Source organism: Micropterus dolomieu, linkage group LG23 (assembly GCF_021292245.1).
Source record: "Micropterus dolomieu isolate WLL.071019.BEF.003 ecotype Adirondacks linkage group LG23, ASM2129224v1, whole genome shotgun sequence".
Taxonomy (NCBI): domain Eukaryota; kingdom Metazoa; phylum Chordata; class Actinopteri; order Centrarchiformes; family Centrarchidae; genus Micropterus; species Micropterus dolomieu.
Window position 1 is genome coordinate 7,819,436 of NC_060172.1, and position 19,582 is coordinate 7,839,017.

A 19,582-nucleotide genomic window follows, 5' to 3' on the forward strand; every position below is an offset into this window, starting at 1 on the left:
TTAAAAAATATATATTTAATGATTTAACACTATTTTCTCAACATTAGATCGAGACAGAAATGATCTATTAGTTGCAGACTTAAAGTAATGTCTAAATCATGAAAGATTTTGCATTGTAACCAACCAGGATCCTGTTCAACAACACTTTAATAAACTAGATAATAGAGTCGCACAGTCAAAAGATATTCCGGTAAACCCGGCACCAAAATTAGACATGACTTTGACATGAAAACACTCTTCTGCCGTTACATACCAACAGCGGGCTAACTTACTCGACAACCTACCGTTAACTAATAAAAGACGAATCCCAAAGTTTAAATTACTAAATATAAGTGGATTTTGATGTAAGAGTTGTTAGCCGATTTCGAGAATCGGTGACCACCTACAAAACAGACACTTTAATTTGTTCGGTTATCTACGTATTTTTGCCTGACAAGCACAGATAGATTAAACCAAGTGTTTTTTTAAGGAAGTTTGGCGCTGGTGTGAGACGTTAGCATTCTGCCAGACGCCGGTGGTCTCACACTAGCTAACGTTAGCTAACAGTCTCCACAGACCGGCCGCTTACCTGCTGTAGCAGTCGAGTCGTGTACTCAGCCACAGGGTCTCCCATTTTTATGAAACACCTAAATGAAACTCTTCTGTTGATTTGCTGCGGAATCTCGTGGCTGATGAAACTTGCTGATAAGCGATACACTTCCGGTAGAGGAGACGACTTCTTCTTCTTCTTTGTGGTTAATTGGCCAAACCATCGTAGGTGGATACCGCCACCTGCTGGGTGTGTGTAGAACAGGTCCAGTCCAGTGGGTCAAAGTGCACAAATAGGACATTTACTCTGCATACAGCTTTTAAACACTTGAGTATTTCCATTTCATGGTAATTTATAGACTACTTCCAGTCAACTAGGCTTCATTTCATAGGTAGATATTGTACTTTACGGCACTAAAGTAATTTCTTTTAAAATAAACAAACTTATAAACCACCACACATTGTTGAAGATTAAACCAGTAGTTTCGAATTCTTACAAAAAGTTGTCTCGTTGTCATGTTTCAGATGTTTTCTTTTGTTAGCAGAAACATTTCCCATTTAAAAACTTCTCACATGGTTTCACTTAAATAACTTTTTTAGGCCAAAACAGCTCAAATTATCTGATATTTTTCAACAAAAAAAAACAAAGACTAGAGAACATCTTTCCCATTAATCATCTCACAACCTCTCAAATTTATCTTGTGACCCCTTTGTTGGGAACCACTGGACTAAACTAGTGAAGTGTATATAAAGTATTATACTGAAGTACATTTTGCTGATAATACTTTTGTACTTTTACTTAAGTAAGGGTTTTGACTAAAGGACTAAAAACTTATTTGTACATTTTGGTACTCGTACTAATGTATGTGAGTATTTCTTTTCTCACTGGCTGGAGATAGTGTTCAATCAGTCTACCTGTATTGTGTTTCTCAGAACTAACACTAACTTTAACCCAGAGATTGAATTGCTTGATGTTTTGAACTTTTTTTATATAATAAATCTCAAATTGAAAAGCTGAAATAACATGTAAAGACAGGTAAAGAAACAACAGACCCTCTCCTGCTCAGACTGGCCTGTCAGAATATCCGTACAGTCCCAAACATTTTGTAACTGGATTTATCAGGTGAATCTGAATCCTACATGTATATAATCCATTAAAACTTTTGACTACAGCTGTAGTCAAGTTTCTTCATGTCCATCCTGTAAAACAAAATGTGCAACATGTGTGACCTTTTGTTTTGGAAAAAAAAAAGGTTGCAAAGTTCAAACATGATTTTTTTTTTTTTTTTTTTTATCAGTTAAGAAACATCTTAAATATCAGGTCTTTTTGTTCTCTCGGCCTGATGTCAGGAAGTTAATCCATTTCATTTTGTGATTCATTATATTCAGGGTGAAGCCAAAAAGAATAATAAAAACAATCCCGCGCAGCCTTTTAACAACATCACATCAGTCCTGTCTTAACCTCCCTTCGGTGGCTACTTGGATATTTTAGAATTGATTTTAAGGTTTCACAGATCACATTTAAAGCACTTCATGGTTCTGCTCCTAGCTACATTGCTAAATTGCTGCTCCCGTGTGAACTCAGCCTCGGGCAGGGTTCTGCTGGCTTTCCCTAGGTCCCGGCTCGAGACTAAAGATGACCCGCCTTTTGCAGTCAGAGCCCTTCGGCTCGGGAACTCCCTCCCTGAGAATCTGAGGCTGGCAGGACCGGCGACATCTTTGAAATCAATTCTCAAAACAAATCAAACCTTTTAATAACTCTTATTAATTTCCAAATTGTCTTACCTGTTTATTATTGCAGTTATCTCTGCTCTTACTCCATTTTAACTTTACACATTTTATTTGCCTCAGTCCTGAAATGTTTTAAATCTGTGTTCAACCATGTAGAACTTTGTGACTTTGTTTTGACAAGTGCTGTGTCAATAAACTTTATTATATCTGTACTCAAAGGTAAGATCAATAAAAGCAGTACAAAATGCAAATTCTAGACTCAATCATTAAAATAGAAGAGAAGAACTTTTTTTTTATTTGTTGTGAAACTACAAAACACATTGTTTGGTTTTTTTTTGTGCTGGTGAAATATTTACAACTCTGGCTGACAGTACAGTGTCTGAGAATAAAATTCACAGCTTTTCGGGACTCTACCGGCAAAAAAAAAAAGAAAAGAAAAAGAAAAACAGGAAAAGCACACCCAAATCACAAAGTGCAATAAATACATGCTGTACGTTTCTCATAGCCGCCTCCAGTACACATGACCACGTTCATCAACAGTCGTAATACAGACTCATTCGGGAAAGACAAAAAAAAAAAAAATGCACTTGAACTTCAAAAAGAAAGCAAACATGAATTGCATCACAACCTACATGATGAAAAAGAAATTATCTGTGACTAACAGCATTCGTGTTTTTCTCTGAATGATCGTGATTTCTCGTGGCAAAAACCTACATTCCTTCATCCAGATGTTTTTTGTCTTTTTCAATTTGGGGTTAAACATTCGGTCGATTGTGACACAAGTTCAGCTGACTTTTTAAAACAGACAACACTGTTCCTCAGACAACGCCGACTCCTATTCTTTAGAACTACTCGCTCTACGGTGGAGGAAAACAAAACCAACAGTTTACATTAGGAAAATTAATGCAAACGCTTCTCTACATTTCCAGCTTCTTCTTTCAGATCAGGCCATGTTTGGACATTTAAGACAAAAAATGGTTTACATGTTGCTCTCGGAAAAGGCACACTCCCTCCCATAACTCTAAAGGCTTTCATTCATTTCACAGTGTTCCCGCTCCAGTAAAACCCTCAGCCCCGCCAGAGTTCAGCGCTGCGTTCACACTGCAGGAGGACGTGCGAACCGGATGTTTATCTGAGAGACTCAGTGGACAGAGAGCGGGGCAAAAAAGTGAGTTGGCTGTGGACACCAAAGGGAAGAAGACGCGTCCGTGCAAGTTTTAAAATAATAAATCCAGAGGCCTCGTGACTCCGTGAACGTACAGAGAAACGAGGAAAAACGAGACTGGAAGAAAATAACTGCAGGATAAATCAAGAGTCAGAGATGCTGACAATATTAATCATAGCACCATCCACAGGAAAAAAATCCTTTTCACATTAGATTAGATGGCATCTTCAGGATGCATAGTTAAAATGTCTAAAATGTTGCTACAGAGATAGAAACTGACCTCAAACTGAACTAAATACACGCTCAGTGGCCACTTTATTAGGTACACCTGTACAATCTTCTGCAATGCAATACAACAGCTGTGCTGTAAATTCTTCCTTTTGTTGTGTTTTTGGTGACCTTTGTTAAAGAGGTTAAAGCTTATTTCAGTTGGTAGACTTTCTGTCAGAGCTGTGGTTGTGTTGCAACTAAAGAATGTCCAATGAGATATCAGGTATGTTGGACTTCCTGTGGCGATTTGCACCGCTGACTTAATGTGATGCATGCTGGACTTAAAATAAGGCATGCTGGTTAGAAATTGTGTCCGACTTTTTTCGGCGCTGCAAAACTTCGTAAAACCTTGCAGTCGCTGAGCCCGGCGATCGCTAGTTGCTTTTCTCTGGCTGCACAAAGTTGGAACCACCTTTGGACTGATCTCAGCTCACAGTCAGCCCAAGCAGGTAGATTGTTACCGACTTGACACCGGTGTTTTGATACCTCGCCCCTGCAGTCGCCTGCAGCTCACGTTAGACCAAGCAAGATCAAGTCTGTGAAAGTCAGCTGCAGTCATTTCAAACGCACCTCATATGAGGATGAGACACAACAGCGCCTCCTGGTGGACTGTTTTAGAGCTCGGGAGGAGCATCTTAAAAGGACTGGGTCTCTCCTTCAACCTAAACTACAACCCGGTCATGTCTGGACTTCTGGAACAGAAGACGCCTCCAAGGAAAAAAAAAATTTCCAACTCACCATCAGCATCTGTGGAAAACCATATATGCCATGAGTCTACATCGGACTGTTATTGACAGTAATATGGTGGTTAAACAAATACTGCCCGTCACTCATTTCTGAGAAGGCGATTAAGCTAGCTGCACCTACATTTGGAGTGCACTCGTATTCAAGCCTTTATGGTAAATCCACTGAAGCGGCCCAGAGCGAGCTGACAAGCAGGTTAGAGACTTTATCCTGTCAGTTTGTCTCTTTACAAAGACGAGTGTTGCAGTATGAGAGTCACGTTACGCCGTACGAGAACCACATACAACATTATTTATCAAACTGGTTCGGACTTGGTGAATTTAGCGCGAGGAGGAAACACATGTGACAACGTCTGGTTTTCAAAATAAGGCGTCTGTACAGGATGGAAATAAGATTGATTAGATTGTATTCACAGAAAGTATAAAACATATTACATGTCTACATTAAAAATAAATGGACACGTGTAATTTAATTTACCGGACCCCCACTCGCCATAGTCCCTCCAAAGCCCGTGGTTAACCCCACTGAGTAAAAAGCACATTTTGACTATTTAATTTATGCAGTGATAAAAAAAAATAAATAAAAAAAAATTGTCAAAATAAATGGAAAAAAATGTGAATGTAATTGTTCGGTATTCTGCTAATTTTTTCAATTTCATCATTTCATTTGGTTTCGGCTTGTGCCAAGAATTTTCATTTCGGTGCATCCGAGCTGTACGGGATTACACACATTTAATTTACACCTCTAAGACGGTGTCAAAAAAAAAAAGATCATAAAAGAAGAATGTTTTAGGTCTACCTGTCTAATGCAACACACCTGTTCTGCTGTAAAATGGCCACTGAGCGCAAATTAGTGAGAATACGAGGCGTGCGTCTGCAACAGTAGTGGAATGTAACTATAAGTACATTTAATCAAGTACCTTTAAGTAATTGTGTGCTTCTTTGCTGCTCCACCACATTTTAGAGGAGATATTGTGCTTTCAGCTCTACAACAGTACAGTTTAACACACCGTCTTAACTTCCCGACATCCGCACATGCAGACACAGGTGGGGCATCACAAACATAACACTCGTGGCTACGCAGACACATCAAGTCCTGTTTGGACCACCAGGACACAAGGAAACCGGCGACCACCATTTCTGATTGTGTCAAATCTTTGGTATTGATCTGTAATTCATTGTTTAGTTGAGAAGTGTGACTGATGTGGGATATCACTATTATAAAAACATGAGACTCAAACACTTGGTTCCAGCAGTGTGAACGCAGCCGCAGAGTGAACTTTGATTTGATAAGACTTTTTTTTTTTTCTGTTATAGACAAGAGATGAAGAGCTGTAGTGTTGTGGGATATTTATTATTATTTACAAAATGTTCCTACGTCTACCTGAACGTGTTGTGACTATCCTTCCTATTTACAACATTTAATTATCATAAAACAAGGCTAATTTTAACTTTTGTGTTAGTTTTTTTTGGAGATCACTGAAGGATTGGAGGGTCACACCAAAGGCAGGCCTGAAAGTCGACTCTGCACCGGACCTGATCTACAGTTCAATCATTTTTTATGAGCTGCTGTTTCTGGACAAACAATAAAACAAAGAAAAACATCTGGAATGACAGCAGCAGCTCGGTTTGTGTCGGCCAGGTTCTTGTTTACACCGGGAATGGAAACGTGACTATAAGAAGGGTTTGTGCCACGTGGACACTTTCATCCGAAGCACCTAACGTACCCGAACTACGTGTTAACCTGGTGACCCAGCAAGACGTGAACCTCTTAACGATGACACAGACGACCAGTTGGCGACCTCGGACACAGCCTGGGTTTCATTTTGTTTCCAATAAGGCGACATGAAGTTTATTCAGCATCATGAGCTGGGAGCGACTTTCTGCGAAATACGATTTGATGAAATGACGACAAAATGACCTCAAGTCCACCCCCCCACCCCCAACAGGAATAAAAAAGTCCCTCGTCTTCCAGTGGACCGCCATGGGACATTTTTTCGCTAGTAGCAAGCAAGCAGTGAACATTAGCTTAGCATTACAGTGCGTGTTGACAGATGTAGTTCAACGAGCTTTACTGTTTCACTACAAACTGCGACTTCCTTGACTTTCAAATGTTTATTTTAAATTGAGAAACATCATGTGTGCGCAGTGGCGGCCCAAAGCTCAGAGAAGCGAGCTTGTGACCGGGAGCTCGCCGGATCAATCCCTTCCTCATTTACCACCACTAAGGTGCCCTAACAGTGTGATTGTGATCAGGGCCTTCCTGCAAATGAGAGGATGCTCTCAGTGAAGCTCACTGAATAAATAAAGGTTAAAATGATGTGTGTATTTTCAGGGCACAATTCAAACGGAAACACCAAATTTGTTGCCTCTCACCGTAGACTACAGTACACCCCCCCCCCAAAATAAGGTCCCATGAGGTGGGAGCAGAACGGACAGACTTAGGTTCTTGATTGTCTATTTCCACGTTTTTGTTACTCATTTCGTTTCATCTCTTTTTCTACTCTACCTGTAAGTGTTCTGTCTTTTCTGCTTCAAGTTTTTTTTTAGAGCCAGCTAACTAAAACGGTTTCTTTATTCTGTGTACAGTGGGTGTAATTTACCAACAGTGTAGTGGGTGTCCCTGTCCTCTCAACCTGACCACAGTACGTCTACTGAGTCATTTACGACCCTATTTCCCTGAATGCATCAACACCTTGATGACGTAGTCATGTAGATTTACGAAGCAACATTTAATGATTTCATATTCCTTTTTTTGTAGAATTTAGTTCCATCTCTTTATTTATTTATTATATTTTCAGTGTTCTCTTTTGGTAATGCCCAAGAGGTGATCATTTCAGCCAGAAAATACTGCCGCCTTGAGTCGTGATTTCTCCTCTAATTATAATGAGTCAATTCATTTTCTGGTGCTGATTTGTTGGTTTTCCCAAACACTGTTTACAAAGGCTAAGCTTCTGCTTTGTACTGTAGTCACTACACTTTATGTGGAAGAAATATAATACGCAACTGGTCCAAAACTGAGGTAGAAGGCAAAATAATAAGTAAAATAACTAAACCTGTTTTGTTGCTGCAATGCATTCTGGTCTCGATTCCTGCTCCTGTGAGTGTTTAACTTGGCCTCTGTGAATTGTCTCTCTCTCTCTGTTTGACTGGTGAAAGTGCCCCCTATGACACCGAAATCCGAAGCTCATTATTAATATTAATTCTATTTTAAATATTTCAATCTAATGTCACATCTTCTACAAGAGTGCAGTTACCAGCAGGATCATTTAAAATATCACAACGTCTAGAAAACATGGAAGTATATCGCCTCAACAGTCTAGAGTTTTAGAGAGTTTCACTTTAACGTAGGAGAAATGTTGATAAAAGCAGCGGGGACACCTCCTGCAGCAGCTACTCCACATCCAGGTACAAACAGAGTCAGTTAACAAGAGCCAGAGTCGAAGTCTTCACTGAGCTTAATAAAAAAATAAAAAAATAAAAAGTGAACTGACTCAGCAGAATTACATCACTCTGCACATACAAAGTACATTTTTAACAGCCTTCTGGACGCCAACAATAACAGGACAACTCTTTTTCTTCTGATTTCACAGCCAGGTTACTAATCAAGTGCTCACATTTAACAGCATGCGGAAAAGTTTGTGTTAATTCCATAAACTGACGGCATCTTGGGAGGTTCTGCATGATCAATTATCTAACGACATTGGTGAAATTAACTAACACTCCATGCTGCTTGGAGCTGAAGCCTCCTAACAAATGATTTAATTTCCCTTTACTGTACAGTGATTCTCTAAATCCACTTCCAGAACATTTCTTTAACCTTTTATCCAGCCACAGGACACAGACACTACCAAAGGTTACATGAATATGAACACGTAACATATGTGCTGATAGAGTAAGACTCTCGCAGCAGCAGCTGAAACCTTGAAAATAAGCATCGCTCAAACGTCAAAGCAGTCGGACAACTGACGAAATCTTTAAAAACTTTAAATATATTTGACCTCGGTGACAATATTCCCTGTTGCCCCTGGTAGCAAGATAGTTTATCACACACTTCACGAGCTGACGACGACGGTCACCCGACGGCTGGTCTCCAAACCACGTTTATTGTCAAGAAACTGGAGTTGTTTATTATCATAATAATAAACATTATGAAGACAAAAAATCTGGATGAATGATCGGATTAGCACACGAAGGCAGCAGGGATTTTGATTGATTGTGCTACAGAGAGAGTTGGAATGCGAGTAAAAAATGTTTTGTAGCGAAAAAGTAGCTGCCTGCTCCGATTGGCTGGATGTGGACGTCGAGTCGGCCGACAGTCCCAGATATTTAGCATGCTAGATATCTGTCTAGTGTCAGCAATGTGACAGAGGGCCCCTTTTTTTACGATCGTGTATTGTGAACTTGGCTTAAAGTTGCGCAAAACCAAAACAATTTGGTGAAAGATGAAAAAAAAAAAGAAAAAGAAAAAAAAGAAGGCGACTTAAGAGTCAGGTGGTGTCACCAATAAGAGAGGCACCTTTTCATGTTATACATTCATTCAACCCATTGTTAAAATATCAGTTTGTGCAGCTTTAAAGACTTGATAAGAAGAAACAAAAGGTGACATGTTCAGTTTTGCTGGGGCACCGTGCTAACATGAATCAGCATTACAGAGATTTACAACGTCCAGCTGAATAAGAGACATGACAGCGACTCAGATATGTATCCAGAATATGCAGGTACCCAGTGGAAACTATAAAAACTGACCACATACAGTGCTCATATGTTGTCAGAGCAGAAAATGTTTTCACTATCCAGTAGATCAGGAGCCTTGAGAGGAAAAGTAGGACTGCTATCTTCCTATTAGTCACTTCCTTTTAGTCATACAATCAGTAAGAAGTTCACAGTCATCAAAAATACATTTGATCTTCACTTTCTGTGTGTGTGTGTGTGTGTGTGTGTGTGTGTGTGTGTGTGTGTGTGTGTGTGTGTGTGTGTGTGTGTGTGTTTTTAGACAATCTTCGTGTGCCTCAACAATCAAAAATCATTCCAGCTCGAGGCAAAGGTTTCTGGATATTTTTCATTTTCCAAAAACCTCACATCAAGTTTCTTTTTTCTCTCTCTTTTTTTTTCAAAACCTCAAGTTTCTTAAAGTGCAGACTATCCGATAAACTACCTGAGTGTTAGTGAGTTAGTGCTATTTCTACACTTTGCTGAGTGTGTGTGTAACTGGTGAGAGACAACCACGACAAGTTTTTACTTCAGAGCTAAAATCCGGTCTCGCTGATTAAAAGAAACGCTCTTGAATCAGTAGAGCCAGCTAATTTAGTAATGTTTGTACAGCAAAGACACACACTGCAGGTTTCCTCTTGTGTTGCGTCGTGTAGCGAGAGACGCCAGAGCTGAAACAGAAGGCATGCTGATGATACTTATGTACAAACATCTGTGCTGTCAATATTATACTCTATCAGGTGTGCTGCTTAAGCGTAGAAAGTTTTCGAAATGCTCTAAAAAAAAAAAAAAAAAAAAAACCAACACATCACTTGAAGGTAAATATTAAATACCTCTTAAGTTTAGATAATTTTCATTTATCATCAGCTTAAGTTGATTATTTTGCTTTAGTACCATTGTTTATGCTATCAATATACATATATTTTTTGTGTAAATGTTATTTTAGTACAAAACTCTTTGTATGCACATGTGCAGCTGTGTGACTTTGTTCTGGAATGATTTTAAACACCTAAGAGCCTATTAACAGCCTGTTAGTAACAGAAACAGAGTGGAAGAGATGCTGAAATAACAAAAACAAAAAGCTGTAGCAGTGCTAGCACTAATTTACAAAGACTATCCACATTAGAAATGCTGAGCTCTTTAAAAATGTGTTTCTTCATGGTTTTGAGTTTTCCAAACATATTTTATCGTCTTTTTAATTCTTCATAACACCGCCAAACGTTTGCTTCATTTGTCTGGGAACAGCAGGTTAAGACTCGGAGGGGGAAATACTTTGAAATGCTTCTCTACACGTCGTCAGCCGGCAGGTCGGGGATGCTGGTCTTTGCTCGTGTGAAGAACGCCATCTTCTCTCTGAAATCACACAGGAAACAGTCAGAGCAGTGAGCCTGGAGCTGAAGACAAGTAAGATCTTTACCTAATGTGTAAGGCCAAAGCAGTGGTTTCAAACAAAAGTCCTCATGTTAAAACTTCTGTTAATATTGTCATTCTGTTTCTCTATAGCGTAATTATGCTATAGACAAAAAGAAATATGCAGTTGGGGTATTAATTGATCTAGAAAAAGGATTTGACACAATAAATCATGAAATATTAATCAGTAAACTGGAACGAATCGGGATGAGGGGGTAGTTCTAAACTGGGTAACTAGCTATCTGAGAGACAGACAACAATTTGTGAAGATGGGAGATTATTCGTCTGAATGTCTGGCCATGGCTTGTGGTGTCCCCCAGGGATCAGTGTTGGGACCACAGTTATTTTTATTATCCATCAATGACATTTGCAAAGTATCTCTATTATTGAATTCAAGAAAATAAAAGAACGGTTTGACATAAACAGGTTATCAATAAATTTGAGTAAAACTACATTCATGGTATTCGGAAACTGTAAGTCAAATCATCAAGCACAGATACAGAAAGAGTGTTTACATAGAAAGAGTACATGAAAATAATTGTGGAGTGATCATAGATGACAAGATTTGCTGGAAGCTTCACATAAAACACATAAACAACCAAACTGTCCAGAAGGATTGCAGTCCTAGCAAGAGCCAAACACATTCTGGATCTTAAATCACTTCACATCTTGTACTGCTCACTATTGTTACCTTATTTGAATTACCGTGTAGAGGTTTGAGGAAGCACTTATCAACATTCACTACAGCCACTAGTCACAATGCAAAAAAGAGCCATGAGAATCATTCACCACGTCGGATTTCGGGATCACACAAATTCATTATTTCTACAGTCTAAATTGCTAAAATACCACGATCTAATTGAATATCAAACTGCAGTATTCATGTACAAAGCAAGAAATAGCCTATTGCCTGGGAATATAGAAAAGATGTTCTCTGAGAGGGAGGGAGGGTACGATTTATGGGGAAGGGGAAATTTTAAGACTAATAGATTTAGAACAAGGAAAAGATTGTTTATCAATTTGCAGAGTTAAATCATGGAACAAACTAAATGAGAACTTAAAGCAACGCCCAAACATATTCCTTTTCAAAAAAATGTACAAAGAAATTATTTTCAGGAGGTATCAAGAAGCACTGTAGTAAAAGTAGGAGTGCTCCTTTGTTTATGTTTTTTTTGTCTCTTGTTTGTTTGTTTTGTTTGTTGTATTTTTTTGCTGTTTGAATAAGTACATAATCGAGGTTAGATAAATAAATACTTGTCAGTGGTCACTTTAATATTGTGAATATAAAAATATAATAAATAAATATATATATTTATATACACACACACATACATACATACATACATACATACATACATACATACATACACACAAACACACGCGGTATATGGATGTATATAACAACATAATAAAAAATATAAATATTGTAAATTGAAGGAATGTAAGAATTAAAAGGGTAGGAGTACATAAGTTTTACTTGTTCCTACTCCTTTTCGCACATGTGATGTTTTTTTCTCCTATGTTTTTAAACATTGTTTTATTTTTTTTATACTTTCTCTTGTATGTTTGAAATAAAGATTTTAGTTCAAATGCTATCTAATCATCTGTTGTCTTTCCATCCTGGAAAACAGATCCCTGCTAAGCTGCTTTTGTAGTTTCTGCCTGTGTGTGGCATGTCTCCTCATCCAAATCACGACTCTAAGAAAATTTATACACTGCTCAAAAAAACAAAAGGGAACACTTAAACAACACAATGTAACTCCAAGTCAATCACACTCCTGTGAAATCAAACTGTCCAGCAACACTGATTGACAATCAATTTCACATGTTGTTGTGCAAATTGAATAGACAACAGGTGGAAATTATAGGCAATTAGCAAAACACCCCCAATAAAGGAGTGGTTCTGCAGGTGGTGACCACAGACCACTTCTCAGTTCCTATGCTTCCTGGCTGATGTTTTGGTCACTTTTGAATGCTGGCGGTGCTTTCACTCTAGTGGTAGCATGAGACGGAGTCTACAACCCACACAAGTGGCTCAGGTAGTGCAGCTCATCCAGGATGGCACATCAATGCGAGCTGTGGCAGAGAAGAAGAAGAAGGTTTGCTGTGTCCGTCAGCGTAGTGTCCAGAGCATGGAGGCGCTACCAGGAGACAGGCCAGTACATCAGGAGATGTGGAGGAGGCCGTAGGAGGGCAACAACCCAGCAGCAGGACCGCTACCTCCGCCTTTGTGCAAGGAGGAGCAGGAGGAGCACTGCCAGAGCCCTGCAAAATGACCTCCAGCAGGCCACATATGTGCATGTGTCTGCTCAAACGGTCAGAAACAGACTCCATGAGGGTGGTATGAGGGCCCGACGTCCACAGGTGGGGGTTGTGCTTACAGCCCAACACCGTGCAGGACGATTGGCATTTGCCAGAGAACACCAAGATTGGCAAATTTGCCACTGGCGCCCTGTGCTCTTCACAGATGAAAGCAGGTTCACACTGAGCACATGTGACAGACGTGACAGAGTCTGGAGACGCCGTGGAGAACGTTCTGCTGCCTGCAACATCCTCCAGCGTGACCGGTTTGGCGGTGGATCAGTAATGGTGTGGGGTGGCATTTCTTTGGGGGCTGTGCGGCCCTCCATGTGCTCGCCAGAGGTAGCCTGACTGCCATTAGGTACCGAGATGAGATCCTCAGACCCCTTGTGAGATCATATGCTGGTGCGGTTGGAGTGTGTCAGCAGTTCCTGCAAGAGGAAGGCATTGATGCTATGGACTGGCCCGCCGGTTCCCCAGACCTGAATCCAATTGAGCACATCTGGGACATCATGTCTCGTTCCATCCACCAACGCCACGTTGCACCACAGACTGTCCAGGAGTTGGCGGATGCTTTAGTCCAGGTCTGGGAGGAGATCCCTCAGGAGACCATCCACCACCTCATCAGGAGCCCAGGCGTTGTAGGGAGGTCATACAGGGACGTGGAGGCCACACACACTACTGAGCCTCATTTTGACTTGTTTTAAGGACATTACATCCAAGTTGGATCGGCCTGTAGTGTGGTTTTCCACTTTGATTTTGAGTGTGACTCCAAATCCAGACCTCCATGCGTTGATAAATTTGATTTCCACTGATAATTTTTGTGTGATTTTGTTGTCAGCACATTCAACTATGTAAAGAAAGGAGTATTTAATGAGATTATTTCATTAATTCAGATCTAGGATGTGTTATTTTAGTGTTCACCTTTATTTATTTGAGCAGTGTATTATCTTTACAGATTGTAGGGACCGGTGAGCCAAATTTGTTCATTTTGGGATATATAAATAAAACTGACTTAATTGTATTCCTGGTCCTGGAGTGTTTTTCTCCACTTGCTATGGAGAAAAAAAAGAGTACAAACCACAATCTATGTAATAAATGTACGATATTAAAAGGGCTGGGACTCTCAGGGTACCTCAAGACATTATACTATCATGATGCCCACCATCAAGATGATGCTACCTCTTAACAGGCAATTGTGTGATTACAACCATCTGAATTGTCATTGTCATTATGTGGGTTAATGAGGACTAAAGACAAGCCTCTAAAATAATTCAGTAATTTGAAGTCAAACAGTTACAAACTGGAAAAACGTTAAACTGCCAGAAAGCAGAACAACTATCTGGATACGTCTGTGCTCCTGCATCACCAGACTGTATCTGCATGTTGGTACATCGTTATAGAGAATATATCATAAGAGGTCGTGTCGCCAAGTGCATTTTTGTAAAGATCATATTCTCACAGTAATCATCAAATCTAACATTTCATGCATCTTGGGTATTCGACAAACATACAACAACTGAGTCTCATATTTCAGAGTTCTGTCCACCTCCGACTGAAACCCCGTCTGTTGTTTTACCCACCTGAAGGTCTGGACCTCAGGAACCTCTTTGCGGCTCTGGCCCCTGATCTTGTGGACGTCCTTGGCTGCTGCTCTCATCATCTTCTCCACCCGCTTCTCCTGCAGCTGCTCCTCACGAGTCTGAACAGGATGAAGAGCAAAGACCGTGTTGAGCTCGGTGGAGAATCACAGATACTGGCCTCTGCTCGCCTTCATTTACAAAGGTAAAGAAGAGCGCCCTCTAGAGGACAAACGTTTGGATGCATTGGTAAACAGACCTGGACACCTTAACAGTTTCTGACTAGGATGGTCACTCGCCTGTTTCTCGGCCTGCTTGAGGAGGAGGCGGAAGCGCTCGTCTTCTTGGACCCAGGCCGGCAGCTCTCTCTGGCCCTGCTGCCTCGCCTTTTCCAGCTGCGTCTTCAGCTCCCGTAGCACCCGCAGCTCCTGCGCCAGCCGGGACTGGCGAGTCCGAGACAACTGCAGGTCCATCTCCAGGTCCAGGGACGTCCGCAGCAGTCCGTCCAGACCTTTAACCTGCACAGGAGGCTGAAGGGAGGACAGAGGGATATAGTTAAGTGCTGCAGACACAAACACTACTACAACACTTTGTTTATTATCTGTTCATGTACAAATTGTTTTCTCAATTAATCATTCTATAAAAAAGTCCAGCATGACTTGTTTTGCCTAACCAAAAAAGCCAAAGGCCAAGGCCAAAAAGCCCAAAGCCAGCAGTGTATTTCTTAAAAGTCACCTGAGCGTACAGTAACACCTTCATATATTCGCAAATACTGTCACAAACATGTGGGGCGGGTATGAGATTTTCCCTCTGCTGTCGAGCCCCAGGAGGGACGCTGAGGCAGACTTTGCTGCTGAGCTCTAAGTTAATAGAAGCTAGCAAATGTCAGAGCTGATTAAACATTCAGATGGTTATTAAATATTAAGAGTCACTTCACTGTGAATGGTTGGGCGGCTTAAAGACTCAAAAAATGCAAATAGGCTCTCAGTCCCGCTCCTTGGAGAAAGGAGACGACAGTTAATGTTGTCGGTTAACCTGCAGGTTCGACGTCGCTATTAAACTGTCAAGGCCTCAAGAAGCAGGAAGATGACAGTAGACATCCAGCAGATAAGAGAGGACGAGAAGTCAAATCCCCGAGGCTGTAACACAGTCAAACTGCTGGAGTGAAACATACTGAGATAAACTGCTGAGGTCCTGAACTACTGGGCTTCAATGTCAACGGTCCTCTTTATCTTTGGTGTAGTTATTGCAGAAAGTTAGCTAACAGAGGGTCTTCATTTTATTTTTTAGTTTCCTCCTCTTGGTTTAGTGTGCTGTTCATTTTCATTATGGCATTTGTGCGTGCGGTGTTGGAGGACAGATGACAGAAAACGTGTCGCACTTTCACCCGCCACCGTCTGCAACATGCATTTTACTGACGGCCGTTTTACCAATGCATCGGCGGAGGCAATGGTATCAGAAGTCTTTACATACAGTTCAACAGAGTAATAGACCCCCCACACCTCCGCGGTAAAGTGAGCACACCATAAAACGTATTGGGAGTTATCGTGTGCAGTGCGTGACATCGACTATATAATTGATAACAGCTGATACACGCACATTAGTTTCTATCATGGGTAAGTAATAGCTACTCCTGCCAGACAGTAAAGTGGACTAAACTTTACAGTGTAGTGATGTTAACACAGCATATCGTTAGTGAACACTCCAGCCGGTCAGGTTTTTAGTTGTCATGGTAATGTATTACGTCTGACTATTAACCACACCCCCATTCTCTGTTTGAGAAAGAACGGCAGTTAAAACTGGCTGGAGGGGGCTTTAAAGATTCAGTCTATGTCGTGCTAAATAAAATGTAGCTGAAATGAAATATTGATTTCCCTCAGGACCAGAGAATAAAAACTGACAAAACATCTGAAAAACCTTAGTAGCATGTTAAATTTATGGGTGCTTCACTGAACAAAATTATAAACGCAACACTTTTGTTTTTGCCCTCAGTGGCCTTTTATTGTGGCCAGCCTAAGGCCTTTTATTGTGGCCAGCCTAAGGCACACCTGTGCAGTCCCCATGCTGTCTGATCAGCATCTTGATATGCCACACCTGTGAGAGACACAGATTTTGACAGATTTGTGAAAAATATTTGAGAGAAATAGGCCTTTTGTGTACATAGAGAAACTCTTAGATCTTTGAGTTCAGCTCATGATGAATGGGGGCAAGTGTAAAAGATCTGAGTTAGGGGGAAAAAAAACACACAGAAACCACATACAACTAAAATCTGAAGAGACACATACCTGCTTTTTTTTTTTAGATTTCTTATTTTACTATTAACGCCATAATATTGTTACTGTATTTTTTATTTGCCTTTGCACCATTAACATATTAAAATACTACATAAGGTTATTATCAGGCCGCTACTTAAAAATTTCATTCAATTAAAAAACCCGCAGACACATTAAAGAGACTTTGGTGAAAATTCTGCCACTGCTAACATGTTTAAATGATGACGAGCTTCAGGTGTGGTGAGCCATAGTGGAAGACAACTGATGCAGCAGCTCAGCGCCTCACGACATCCAGAGAAAAAGATTTATGACACTACCATCGCCTAATCGGACACAGTGACCATCTCAAAAGACACAACGTGTGACACATTAACAGAGAGAGATCAACAGACAGCAGTGAAGTTTCTACCTTCTTCATGCGCATGCTGCGTCTCTCTGAGGCGTTTCTGACAAACGGAGACTTCTTGGAGAGGGTGGAGCTGTCGCTGTCACTGCGGTTAATCTGGGAAGACACAAACAGAGAGAGAGTGGGTGGTGATGGTGCAGTGGATAAGACACCTGCCTTTGGTTTGAGAGATACAGGTTTAATTCCCCACTGTGACACATCCACCAATATGTATGTATGTATGTATATATGTATATATATAGCAATTGTAAGTCGCTTTGGATAAAAGCCTCAGCTAAATGAATACATGTAATATTAATTCATAAACCGTACCGCACTGTACTTATGTCAGTTTATAAAGATGACAGAGTTAAAGGTCTGGTTCAGTTACCCTGCAGATGTACTGGCTCTGAGGTCCAGGGGAGAAGGTCTTGGAGCGGATGATGGTGTTCCCTCTCATAAAGGGGTTCTGCTGGTGCACATCTGGGCGGCGTTCCTTAGGTCGCACCACCGAGCAGTGGTGGGATGGCGACAAGCTGTCCATGCTCGTCTCCTTGTTCAACTGGGCAAAGAATACACGGCGATAATAACGAGAAAATGTAGCGAGATCAAGAGAATTTCTTTTTCTCTCTGAATGACCGTTAAACAATTGTTCACGAAACATCTTTTAGAGAAATTATTTTCCTTCCGTTTTCACACATCGTAGCTGCACTGAATGCGTTTACTTCTGCTTTCCAATTCATCCAAGAAAAGAAGAACGATACGCTACAATCCAGCACGAGTACATCGTAAACTTTTCTCTACTGGGGAGTTGATTTTTCCTTCAGGCACGATCAACAATCAGTGGAAAATCACAAAAGTTACCTTTTCTGTGATGGCTCCTGCTGCTGCTCGAGGAGGTTTGGTCACCTTCTCCTCCTCTTCCTCCTCTGCTTCCCATTGGCTGCTCTCAGGATAAAACCCGCCCTCTTCCTCCAGAGGCTCCACGCCATTTCCTTCTTCATCAAACATATCAGCCTCCAGAGGGTCGCCATGCCTGACGATCAACAACAGACGCAGTGAGACAATGACAGAGAGGAAGACAGTCCTCAGTTCCCACTTCTAGTACTATTTAGAGTTGTGTTTCAACCTCAGTACTTTTGTACCAACCAAACTGTGTTTGTATCAAGAGTTGACATTATTTTGTAGATTCTGCCACCTTAAGAACACCAACTACTACCGCCAATATACCAAACCTGTATTTATTGACATTTTTCTTTTGGTTATTTTGCACTAGATCCTACTGTATCCACTGTACTCTTTAATTTATTTTTATTTGCATTGGACCATACAGCTACGGATGGATGGACGTAATGGTCCATAGGGTGTCCGTGAAGGTTGTCAGTCATGCAGGTCATAGTTATCCAAAGAAGGTTAAAGTCAAGGGAGTGTTGTTAATTTAAGTTAACTAAGTTAACTAAGTCCAGTTGCCCTTAGCTTTAACCTTCTTTGGATAATGGACCATAGGGTTGGGGTTATGTTATGTGTTACGTGATCTTATTTTGATTTTTGTTGTGATTGGTTGTTGTCATGTCATGAGTACACTGAGTCAAATTCCTAACAACGAAGCTGTATGGAAATAAAGTATTGAATCATGAATATTTTATTGTCAGGTCTGTGCACACTTTACCTACAACTACCTGTTGTTGTTGTTAGCGCAAAATAGATTGTAAAGAATTACACAGAATAGATGAAACCTAAAAACCACTGTCTGCTTCCTTCTGTAAAACTGAATAAGCAAAACTCAAGTATTTCAGTGACTGAAGAGGAAGAGAGAAGTTGCAAGTGGAGTTGTTGGGGTCACTATAATCTCAGAACACCTGGTGATTGTCGTAAGACAGAGGAAGGAGGAAAGAAGGTGGTGTAGCAAACATTTGAGTAGCTTTATTTACAGTCTGAACCTGCCAGGTAGCATTCTGTCTGTGCTGTGTCTGTTTGTCACTCCACAAACATTCACATGGAAACGTGACGCAGTACAGATCATCTCTGTAAAAATAACAGGTTTACTCAAACAATTATTTACAATCTCTATAATAAAATTATCATGCAGGACGTACAGAGATTGTTAACTTATAACTACCAATACAACAACATAAAAAGCATTTAAAATCTTATACAAAGATACATCAGCTAAATGTACCTGAAGTATTATTATATCTGACATAGATTGTTAATACTGAACAATCCATTTGTGAGCAGCACTTTACTTTGCAGAGGTAGAGCCAGTATATTAATTAATTTCCTAGGGGTTGGGGCCCCGCCGAATGGTCACAAGATACATCTGAGGGGTCATTTGATTTTTCTAACTTTGCTATAATCTGTTTTTAGGTGGGAACATTTTTACCTCTTTGGGTAAATATTTAAATAATCCCTAGAGGGGAAATCTTTAGTGGAACTGCTAACAACCCTGAACTCAGAGACGCTTCTTTTATGTAATTGGTCAC

The 19,582-nt window shown here is 40.5% G+C and overlaps 2 protein-coding genes across 6 annotated transcripts in view; both read right to left on the minus strand.

Moving 5' to 3' along the window:
* rars1 (arginyl-tRNA synthetase 1) overlaps positions 1-727 on the minus strand; it is a 40,475-nt gene extending 39,748 nt beyond the window's left edge. For both annotated transcript variants that reach the window (XM_046040532.1, XM_046040531.1), the window contains exon 1: positions 569-727. In XM_046040532.1, the coding sequence (XP_045896488.1) occupies positions 569-613 (45 nt within the window). In that variant the 5' untranslated portion in view covers positions 614-727. The remainder of the gene's footprint in view (positions 1-568) is intronic.
* Positions 728-10,312: 9,585 nt separating this feature from the next.
* Positions 10,313-19,582, minus strand: part of wwc1 (WW and C2 domain containing 1) — a 62,481-nt gene continuing 53,211 nt past the window's right edge. For all 4 annotated transcript variants that reach the window (XM_046039398.1, XM_046039396.1, XM_046039397.1 and 1 more), the window contains exons 18-23: positions 17,964-18,135; positions 17,491-17,661; positions 17,124-17,216; positions 14,741-14,971; positions 14,445-14,563; positions 10,313-10,503 (exon numbers count right to left, since the gene is read on the minus strand). In XM_046039398.1, the coding sequence (XP_045895354.1) occupies positions 10,437-10,503; positions 14,445-14,563; positions 14,741-14,971; positions 17,124-17,216; positions 17,491-17,661; positions 17,964-18,135 (853 nt within the window). In that variant the 3' untranslated portion in view covers positions 10,313-10,436. The remainder of the gene's footprint in view (positions 10,504-14,444; positions 14,564-14,740; positions 14,972-17,123; positions 17,217-17,490; positions 17,662-17,963; positions 18,136-19,582) is intronic.